This window comes from Clarias gariepinus, chromosome 3, assembly GCF_024256425.1.
Source record: "Clarias gariepinus isolate MV-2021 ecotype Netherlands chromosome 3, CGAR_prim_01v2, whole genome shotgun sequence".
Classification (NCBI taxonomy): Eukaryota; Metazoa; Chordata; class Actinopteri; order Siluriformes; family Clariidae; genus Clarias; species Clarias gariepinus.
Window position 1 is genome coordinate 23,622,105 of NC_071102.1, and position 11,963 is coordinate 23,634,067.

The following is an 11,963-nucleotide window of genomic DNA, read 5'->3' on the forward strand; positions in this document are numbered from 1 at the left end:
CATTTGGCCAATGTTTTCGATTGCAGGAGGAAAGCAGAAAACCACCAAGCACAGGAAGAGCATGCAAACAAAAAGTCAAGATTCGAAAACCCAACCATGGAGGTGTAAGGCAGCTGTGCTAACCACTAAGCCATCGTGTTACCGCATCTTACACACACCACAAATATGGGGTAGGCTTAATCTTTCAGTAAAACATTCAGGCAAATTTTTTATAATTGATTACCAAGTATGACAAAGCACTCTGATATGTCTTACAAAGGCCTGAACATGAAGAACATCTAAATTAAAACAATAACTATGTTATTTGTGCACAAACATACAGTGATTATAAAAAGCCTACATACACCTTGTTTAAATGGCAAAGAAAGAAAAATTTTAATATTCTGTAAAATTACAACATATCAAAGAAAAAAGGATCAAAATAGATCAAATAAAAAAAAAATATTAAAAAAAATGAAAATAAAATGACAAATGACCAGGAATGTTTTTTTCTGCCCGCATAACTGTGTACACCCTTTTATAATTGGGCATGGCATTCATAATCAACCACATCAAATCACATTTAGACTCATGTTAAACCAATTAGTGTACAACTTCATCATCATTAAAGTGGCTGATTAATCCCAAACAAAGTACAGCTGCTCCTATATAATTCTCCTAACAACTAACTGGAAAAGCTGTAATAAGCTTATGAAGCACATACTGAATCAACTATAAATCAGGAGAGAGTTTCGAAAACGATCCTAAGGCAGTGGATACACCATGGAGCACAAGTGGAAGAAATATCCGTCACAACAACAGTAATATTACTAAGAACTGCATGTCTCTTTAAAATGGATATGAAGAGCACTAAAAACCGGTCAGGGGAGCTGCCGAGAGGCCCGCATCACCAAGTTTGCTCCTCAAACATGTTAATCTCCAAAATGCTTTACATGTTTAGGCTACAGGGGAGTGCGACAAGACAGAAACTTTTTTTAAACAAGGACAAGTAAAAAAAAAAACATGTTGCCCTTTGTGGCCGTAATGCAAAAAGATAAGATAAGAAAAAAAGAAAATAATAAAACCAAAAAAAACAACAACTCATCACCCCACAGTGTAGCATGGAGACTGAATCAATGTTTTAACGCTGCCATTCTCTAACTCTGACCCGAGGCTTTAATCAGGTTGGAGGGAATATGTAATAGCACCAGTCAATGGCTTCTGTTAAAACATTTAAGATAAGAAAAGATTTCTCATTTAAGCATAAAACACTGATGCAATTCCTTCAAATCAGTACAGCAAGTCACCAAATCAATATCTCGGTTTTTTTCTGGTAAAACTTGGATCTAAATCCAATCAGAAATCTGCAATGTGACCTGAAGACGCCTCTGCACAGGAAAAGCCCAGCCAAACAAGACGGAGATAGCATGTTTCTGCACGGAACAATGGCAAAATATCGAAGTTTAGCCGAATTGAGTGATGCTTACTCTTTTTAAAGGAATGAATGATGTAAAAGAAAAAATAATAATCTAAAAGTTGCTTTAACCAAGTTACTTTGTTTTTCATTTTAATAGAGAGGTTCCAAGTTTTAGAAAACTGCTATTTTAACAGGGTTGTGTAGAATTTTTCTATCCATTGTATAATATTTGCTATTTAACAAATTATAAATTATATACAGTATATTTGATAAAAAAAAATTATATTCTGTCAAAACACAGTAGTGTATTGCTGCTGATTTTTTCTTTACTTTATACATATAATACAGAAAATGTTTGTGCTAACGAAGCTACTTCTAAAGTTTATGCACCATTTGAGTGAACAATCTTGCTTCCCTAAAAATCTCAGGTTGTTAACTTCAGTCGTTTTGGAGAGATGATTTTATATGTGCACAATTTTTCAGCATTATTTTGTCTAGCTTCGAACAACAATCATTTAAAATGCAAATTACTCGTATCTTATTATGAGTATTAATACTAAAATTGTTGTAAGCTTCTAGAAGCATATTACCTGTGGTGCTTAATTTAAATGCATTTTGTGCAAAATTAAGGATTTGTTTTTCAAAAAATCTGTAGTGTCCGTAACCATGACAAATATCATAACAATTTGGCATTTTAGAATAATGCACTTTTTTTAGGTTTATGTCTTTTTATGTAAAATCTAAATTGGTCAAGTTTCATCTGAATGACAGTTAGGATTGTTGAAATATTTGAATAAAAAAAAAACTTTAAAAATAATAATAAATACAGACCCTACACCACTTCTGACACATTTAGCACCAATACCATGTTTTGGCTGATTACTTATATGGAAAACTTTAGGTGTATTGGTGGCTCAGTGGTAGGTTTCTCTCCTACCATGCTGAAGGCAAATAACAAAATAAATAGAATAAAATAAATAAAAAATGGAAGGGGTTGTGTCAGGAAGGGCAACCTGTGCCACGTCATCGGATGGACTGCTCTGGCGACTCCTTGACAGAATGAGCTGGAAGAACAACTACTTAGAAAGTAAGTAGTTCATTCATTTGAATTTTTCTTTTTTAAATGTATTGTACCCATGATTTTGCAGTTCTTCATGGTTCAAAAGAACTGTTATGAATTAATCATGAATCATCCTGTAATTTACTGGTTCAGTACTTTTTTCATAGCATGGCTCTATGGAAAAGTGAGCTAAGTTGTCCATTTAAAGCTGGGTTTTAAAAAAAAAGGCTTTGTAGATACATGCCATATTAATTCTGCACAAATCAAACTATGTTAACATGACAGGGATATGATAATTTCCAAATAAATCTACATTAGTAAATGTTTCTTACCAGCAGGAGGGCAGAGGCAAAACAAACAGCCCAGAGCCAGGAGGAAATGCTGACTGGATCTCATCCACGCCGGCGAACCACAACTGTGTGCTCTTTTTATTGCATGTAGCATCTTGACACTAAGACCAAAGGATCGAGATAAGGAATAAGTCAATTTTTCTTTACAAAATGTTAAACAATTTTGGGAAAAAAAGGAAAAGGTTTTAGTGTAAAGATAGCGGTTAATGTAAAATATTGAAAGATTAAAAAAAAAAAAAAAAAAAAAATCCTAAGGTTGAATGTACCTTCCTGGAAATGGAAGATAGAAAGTGGAGGATGGTGAAAGGAACGGAGGAAGAGTTGAAGAGGCATCAACACCAGCACCTTGAGGGACCACGGCAGCATCGCATTTATACACTGGGAGTGTTCACAGATATCTGAAACAAGGAGATGCATCAGGAAAAAGCAAAATCCTTTATACATAGTGTTATAAGGATATAATAAAATGACTGGTTGTAAAACGTCCCTGTGCTGTAATGAGTGAGAATGCTGGGGAGCTAGACATACAGAAAACAGCTGCTACGTCTAATACGGACCCGCTTAGTTAAATGATAACCGAGTGAAGTTTGTTTGTCCAGCACACTCAGTGCTGCTTCTGGAGATTTACACAAGCTCTGTTAATCGTAGTTGAAAATGTCACAAGTTCTAAAAGACGATAAGAAAAATTTGGAAAATTATGCAACGTCGATGTGCCGCTAAAACAAACACAGTCTCATGACCACAGCATGGAAGAGGAAACTAGGACATTCTATAATACATGAAGAACAAAGGTTGTTCTGATACTCTGATGCCATCACATTTGCTTTATACTTCGCAGGATGTAGGAGCATATAGGGGGGTCCGAAGCCTGTTCCAGGAGACCTAGGGAACGAGGCGGGGTACACTTTGGACAGGGTGCCAAGCCATCACAGAGCACACATACATTCATTCAGACACTACGGAACGCCAATCAGCCTAATCTGCATGTCTTTGGATTGTGGGAGGAAACCGGATTACATGGAGGAAACCCACCAAACACAGGAAGAACTTGAGGGTTCGATTCTTCCTGTGCTTGGTGAGTTTCCTTCGAGTACTCTGGTTTCCTCCGACAGTCCAAAGACATGCAGGATAGGTTAAATGGTGTTCCCAAATTGCCCATAGTGTGTGAATGCGTGTGTCAATGTTTACAATGTTTACTGTTGTAAAAATAGGAATAAATAAAATAGACACCGTTAGATTACAGAGTTTCCTAAATGGATGGATAGACGGACTTGTTTTAATACAGTCTAATATGACAGAACAACTTGCTTTAGCTGCCAAAACCTAATTGAAAACACATTTCAAGGATGTTCAATAATATTAAACATAACTATGAATCGTTTAAAAGTTAAGCTTGCTTTCTAATACACTGAAAATTGCATGACCCACTGTGGTTTATTTGTTACATAATAAATATACACACAGCAATGAACTATTACAATTAAACTATAAATGTAAATATTTTGCAGGTATAACATTCCAATCAATTCGTGCAACTCAAACCCGACAATTATTTTAAAAAAAATTGAATGAAAAAAACTCATTAATCTTGCATGAGTGAAAACAGAACAGGCCATTTATGAGCTCAACCATTTATCCAAAATTATATATAAAAATAAATAATGAAAATAAGAAAAACTGGCAAAATGTTTTGACACTGAATTCAGGATGGACAAACACTTCAGAACATGTTATTGTGTGCATGTTTAAAAAAAAAATCCCTTATACATCTCACACACACACACACACACACACACACACATCTCTCTCTCTCTCTCTCTCTCTCTCTCTCTCTCTCTCTATATATATATATATATATATATATATATATATATATATATATATATATATATATATATATATATATATATATATATATATATATATATATATATATATACACACTCAGCAAAAAAAGAAACGTCCCTTTTTCAGGACTGTGTATTTCAACAATAATGTTGTACAAATCCAAGTAACTTTACAGATCATTGTAAAGGGTTTAAACAATGTTGCATGTTCAATTAACCATAATCAATTAATTAACATGCACCTGTGGAATGGTCGTTAAGACCTTAACAGCTTACAGAAAGTAGGCATTTAAGGTCACAGTTCTAAAAACGCAGGACACTAAAGAGACTTGTCTACCGACTGTGAAAAACACCCAAAGAAAGATGCCCAGGGTCCCTGCTCATCTGCGTGAACGTGCATTAGGCATGCTGCAGGGAGGCATGAGGACTGCTGATGTGGCTAGGGCGATAAATTGCCATGTCCGCACTGTGAGACGCCTAAGACAGCGCTACAGGGAGACAGGAAGGACAGCTGATCATCCTCGCAGTTGAAGACCACGTGTAACAACACCTGCACAGGATCGGTACATCCGAATATCACACCTGCGTGACAGGTACAGGATGGCCACAACAACTGCCCGAGTCACACCAGGAACACACAATCCCTCCATCAGTGCTCAGACTGTCCACAATAGGCAGTCCATGAGGAGGAGATGTACTGCAGTACTTCAAGCAGCTGGTGGCCACACCAGATACTGACTGGTACTTTTGATTTTAAGCCTCCCTTCATTCAGGGACACATTGTGAAACATTTTTAGTTTATGTCTTATGGTGTCGACTCTTTTAGTGTTCATACAAATATTTACACATTAAGTTTACTGAAAGTAAAATCAGTTGAAAGTCAGAGGACGTTTCTTTTTTTGCTGAGTATATATGTAATATATACATTTGGCAGACACTCTTATGTAGAGTGACTTACAAAAATCTAGAGGGCTGGCAGCACAGTGTCTTAGTGGGTTAACACTGTCACCTTGCACCTTCAGGGTCCGGGTTTGATTCCCACTACTCACCCGGGGTTAGGCAAACTGGCATTCCCAAATTGTCTGTGGTGTGTAATCGAGTTTGTGTATATGTTTTTGTGCCCTGCAATGGATTGGCACCTTGTACACCGAGTCTCATGGGATAAGCTCACGGCCCAGTATACAGGATAAAGCTGTATAAACAATGACTATAGGGTTCTGTAAAGGCAACTCAATGACTTTCATGTCACACTATGTCTTGATGATCCTCACTCTTGGTATGTGATTTCCCAGTGATGCCTCAAGTGTTTGATCTGTGCTACACATCCAAGAACAACATTGGGCACATGGAGCATATAAGAGATTAAAATACCCAACATATTAAACACTAAATGGGCCAAGGTAATTGGCCAAACCTGTTAATTATTGAATTCAGGTGTTTAAATCAATTAGCCCCCCCATCAGTTTGGGGAAGGCTCTTTCCTATTCCAACATAGATATGCCTCCATAATCAAAGCAAGGATTACAAAGAAATGGTTTGTGTGAAAGAGCTTGACCAGCCCTAACACAGAGCCCTGACCTCAACCCCATCAAGCGCCTTTGTGAACAGGAGATTGTGAGCCTGGCCTTCTCGTCCAACATCAGTGCCTGACTTCATAAATGCTCTACAGACTGAACAGACAGGAATTGCCACAGAAACACTCCAAAATCTCATGGACAGCCTTCCAAGAAGAGTGAAAGCTGTTATAGCTGCAAAGGGGGGGCCAACTACATACTGAAGTATATGTATTTGGATACATATGTCATTGCAGGTTTGGCCAAATACGTTTATCCATGTAGTGCAGCAATTACACTGTATGCTTGGCAAGCACAGACAACAAGAGTTGTAGCCTACTGCTTTCTTAGGCAAGATGACAATTTATTGCCTAATATCACAAAAAAGCAACACACAATCTAAAAACCACATAGACATTGAGGATATGCACGAGCTAAATGCGTAATACTAATATCTCCTTGCACAAGATGTTTTCGTTTCAGGTGTATGCGCAATGTACAAAATGCATTGCAGGTTTTCTGAAGTCCAATAATTGGTCCGTTGTGCTTCAGGGGAAACATTGTGTACAGAAAAACTGGCTCAGAGCGGTGACGGTAAAAAGCTGTGAAGACAGTAGGGGGTTAAAGCCAATGGCAAAATGCAACGGTGTAGAAGAGATCCGTCTTGGCAAACTGTACATGCCAATCCCTTTGCCGCTGTAGGATGGATTATAAAGTCCACATCCTGCTCCTTTTCAGATCTGAGCAATATGATAGGTAGACACTACTCTCTTATGGACGCAGACTAATGAACACATTATTAACAGTGACTGATCAGGTTAGGGGGAACAGTGTTAGACTGATTAACAAGCACAGCTAAGTGTTTTGCAATATATAAACATTATTATTAGAATGAGGCAGTTATAATAATAACAATAGTAATAATAATGTTTTATGATTATGATCATATTAAATAAAAAATCTATTTAAAATTATCTAATCTCTTATAAATACAACATGAGCATGCAAGTGATCATGGAAAGTTAATGTCAACACAGTCATGTAATAAGACCTTTTGTTATTTCACACACACATGATCTGTCATAACAACCCGAACAGGTCATGGTTGCTAAAAACAGCTGTTTGGTGGCACAGGGATCTAAAACACCTCTCTGCGCAGGTAGATCTCATAAACCAGCGTCATTCACAACAGTCAAAATCACACGATTTCTTGTTATAACCTGATGAAAGAGCGTCACTCACCTCGTCTGTGAGATCCCTGCTACCAGGGACGGATCAGTGCCATTTCTGCTGCAGGTTTTTGTCGACGCGCGTGTGCGTACTGAGGTCAGGTGTTTCTCCTGCACCTCCACCCGGAAGTACACGCAGCACGAAGGGAATTCTACTTCCGCCAGTACTGACGCCTGCTCTATGCGATTATTTATTTTAGTTTAAAAGCACTTATGGAAAAAGTTAACAGTTCAAATTTTATTTAACATCTGTATATCTCAGCTAATTCAAGTAAATAAATGTACATGATAATGTATGAAGTGCGTGAAACAAATGAAGGCGCGTGAAGGTTTTGCCCCAAACAAACATGGCGGAACCGATGTCTGTAAAATTTGTTTTTAAACGCGGTTTTATATTTCTACGCCGTTTCCCCATAATGACCCTAACATAAAAAAAAACCACACAACCGAAATCTAAGCTCTTAATAATCGTATGCATTGTAAACCCTGCTCTCAAACATTTTTATTTTATGGTTTCTGAGTTTAGCGCGCCCCCTAATGGAATGTAACAGTCACTTGCTGGTGTACAGATATATCTTTTTCAGTAGAAGTAGCGTTTCGTGTCGAACGAGGTACACGTAGGGGGATGAAAAAATAAAGCCTCGTTTAGGTGTCGACGCAATAGTTTTACCAGAAGGTTTTAATTTCATGAAGTTTTATTTACGAGCTCGTTTTAGTGACATCTAGTGGACAGATTTTGCGTAACAGATCTCAAGTAAAGTAATAAATATAAAGAGTTGTGTGTATCCAGGAAATGTTTGTGCCCTTAACTACCATCTCTGAATCTTGAAAAAAGTACAGTGAAGCTCATTAAGTGAAGTAACAGAGAAAATTACTTTAAAATGTTCACAAATAGGCAGCATGGTGGTGTATTGGTTAGCGGCTTTTCACATCCAGGCTTTGGGGTTTGATTCCCGCCTTGGGTCTGAGTACATGGAGTTTGCATGTTCTCCCTGTGCTCTGAGCACTCTGGTTTCCTCCCAAATTTCCAAAGACATGCAGTTTAGGCTAATCTGTTTTCCTAAATTCCCCCCAGTGTGTGAATAAGCATATGAGGGTGTGTTCTGTGATAGAATGGCTCCCTGTCTAGGGTGTACCCCGCCTCTAGCCTTATGTCTCATAGGATAGGCTCCAGGCTCCCCATGACCCTGTATACAGGATAAAGTGGTATAGACAATGAGTGGAGTGGAGGGGGATGTTCCCAAATAGGTGTAGTAGAAGATGAATTAATGTCAATGTGCTTTCTTTATTTAAAGTAAAACTACATGGACATGAATACGACTACTAAACCATTCGCCAGTCACCATTAAGGATTCAATACACAAATCTAATGATTAAAACATACAATAAAGAAAATTAATTGAGGAGGGTATTAAATAAAATAAAAAATTAAAAACACCACGTCGACACAATAACAGGATTTATGAGATAGCTTGAGGGCATTAATATAAATCATACACTGTATAAACAGAACCAAAAGTTCATTTTCCTTCTCTGTGTATTTTAAAGATAAGAAGAACATACAAAGTTAATCGTGAAATGCAAAAACAGGTTAGGTTTTCCTGAATCTTGAGCTATGAATAAAAAAAAAAAATCTTCAATATTATGAAGGGTTCACAGAAGTGAAAATTTATGTGAATAAGCCATGTGAATGCCAGTTGAAATCAGTCACGTGATTCTGGCAAACGTGAGGACTTGGTTGTTATTGGTCACGTGACATTCAGGAAAATGACACATGCCTCGAAGCAAGGCTTAAGCTTTGGTGTCATACATAATGTCACTAGTGCACAGGCCTTTCCAATACAACCTGGGTGTTTATAAATGCATCTATTAATGGCCATTATTAGGCTACTGATTAAACTTTCAACCACCGAACCCAAGACATTGTGCATTAGAAACACTTTCGTAATTTGGCCATGGCTAAAGCTGAGACGAGCTTTCAGAGTTGGATAGTGTGAGTGACCTCTGTTTAATGCTATAAAAATACAACAAAAAAAAACAATGAATACAAAAAAAAGTACTTACTCAAAACTGAGAGTAAAAATAAATGCAATGAGAAAATGTGCATTTTGGAAACATAATGCATTGCAACAGTGTTTAGATGCGTTGCAATCATTATAATGTTATTGTGCAGAACCAGTGCTAAAAAAAATCTAACAATGCCTTCAAATAAAACATTTTATTTTTTTACTTGTATATCCTCCATGTCAAACCCAATCAGCTGCACCCTTTAAGATCTCGACCCTGGATGCAGAAACGCTGAGCTGCATATTTGAAATGATGCCAAGGGTTGTGTTCAGGTCTGGATTAAGAAGAATTAACATTTTGTATAGGAAATCTAGAGTAGCTATCATAGACAGAGATTAACTGGGGGCACACAGGGAAGTGGTGCTTCTGGCACCTTTGGTTTATGTTAAAAGTAAGTGTGGCTGAGCATTGGCATTATAATAGGGTGAGAATATGATTGTATGATTGTGATATTTTGTTAAAAGACGTAATAGAGTTCCACAACATTTTATATAATTTTTTTTTAAATTTAAAATGGTAACGTGTCTTTTTTCAGTCAAAGCAACTGCTGACTGTTGTATATGCAATTTGATAGTACTGTCACATGATAGCTCAAGGGTCCCTGGATTAGGGGGAACGATAGGTCACTGTCTGTTTGCATTGTTCACATAAGAGTTTTCTCTGGGGACTCCTGTGTCTTTGCAACTCCAAAAAACATACTGTGAAGTTATGAGTGAGGATGGTGCCCTGTAATGTACTGGCGTTTCCATCCAGGATGTATACTCTAGTAGTGTTTTAAAGGAAATGAGGCAGCATAATGTCTTTAACAGAGAGGAATCTAAAACTTGGCCTTATTAAAGTTAAAATAGTACAGTCTGATAGGTAATGTTGCAGCATTGGTAATGGTGGGGATTCCCACCTCCTGAATCCTAGTTTAACACTTTTGGTATGAATAAGTGACACAAAACTAAATCTAATTATATTTATCAGGATGAGCTACACCGCATGCCATATTTACCTTATTATTATTATTTTATGATGATGATTATTATTATTAGTAAAAAAATAAAAATAAATAAACAATAATAATGTTAGCCTATTTCCTTCCAACAAGGTTGACGTCATTCCTCCAGGATAAGTCTTTCACACTGCATCTTTTCCAGCTGTTGCACTAAGGTAACACTGAGAGGAAAGAGTCAACTTCCTTATTCTATATAAACTTCTTCCGTCTACATGAGTTCACATTGTGAGGGGAGAGAATAATGGCATCTTTCCCAGCCAGAGAGCATGTCCACTTATTGTCTCTAGGACTCACAAATGGCTATAACATCTACATGTAAAAAAAATCATAAGTTTTTCCCATCAGGTATGTCTGTATTAATTAACTAATAAGAGATATTTGCTGAGTATGTCTGTTAACAATTGTTGTATTTTTTTTTTTAATAGTTACTGGTATACAGATTTACATTTACAGTTAAAATATTTACATCACATCACTGTATCATACTATTCTGCTATTAGTGATGATCAGTATATCTGGCTTACAGTATTAGTAATATCATATCCTAACTAAAAAAAGTGGCAAAAATTATGTCCCTTAAAAATATATTCAAAGATTTGTCTGAATAACATATAATAAATACATAGTATACTTTTCCTTTCACAATTTTTTGTCTTGGTTAAAATGTATTTCACTGATTTACTCACTCACTCATTCTCATATCCTACACAGGATCACAGGGGGGAAGCTGGAGCCTATCCCGAATGACTGGAAACATGAGGCAGGGTATACCGTAGACGGGGTGCCAATTATTTGCAAGATATACTAGCATGAACACACTAAAAGTAATTTGGAAATGTCAGTTAGCCAATTCTGTATGTTTTTGGATTGTGGGAGGCAAACCGGAGTGCCTGGAGCACAGGGAGAACATGCAAAATCCACATACAAAGACCCAAGGCAGAAAATCAATCCCTTGACCCTAAAGGAGCGAGGTCATAGTGCTCACATATTTCAAAGAAAACCAAAAACTAAAGCATTTGAATAAGTACTCAAACCCCAGAAGATCCAGATGTTGTTAAACTGTCATTGAAGCAGAATGCTCTACAGTGCTCGAGGCTAAGTTCATATTTGAATCCCATTGAGACTCTGTGGCACTGTCTTTAAAAAAAAAAAAAATAATCCAACCAAACTGAATAACTTGGAGCAAATCTACAATGAAGAATGAATAAGAATCATAAAAAAGTGTGCAAAGCTGGGATCTTGCTCAAATAGGAATAAAGCTGTTACTGCAACAAAGTGATTGTACTAGTCTTAAAGGGGATGTATACTTACGCAAGCTGTATTTTATTTTTTTATTGTCATTGACAACTAAATATTTTAGCGACAAAGATTTAGATGTTTAGAGCATATTGGTATGCAGTAGCAAAAAAAACTTGAAAACTCAGTATTTTTAGAGTACATGCTTGGTGTCATTTGTAATCC

The 11,963-nt window shown here is 36.8% G+C and overlaps 1 protein-coding gene across 1 annotated transcript in view; it reads right to left on the reverse strand.

Moving 5' to 3' along the window:
* The window catches only part of kiaa0319l (KIAA0319-like ortholog), a 34,496-nt gene extending 26,952 nt beyond the window's left edge, over nucleotides 1-7,544 (reverse strand). Inside the window, exons 1-3 of the mRNA XM_053492515.1 lie at nucleotides 7,449-7,544; nucleotides 3,073-3,204; nucleotides 2,789-2,907 (exon numbers count right to left, since the gene is read on the reverse strand). Of these exons, the coding sequence (XP_053348490.1) occupies nucleotides 2,789-2,900 (112 nt within the window). The 5' untranslated portion in view covers nucleotides 2,901-2,907; nucleotides 3,073-3,204; nucleotides 7,449-7,544. The remainder of the gene's footprint in view (nucleotides 1-2,788; nucleotides 2,908-3,072; nucleotides 3,205-7,448) is intronic.
* Nucleotides 7,545-11,963: the final 4,419 nt, after the last annotated feature.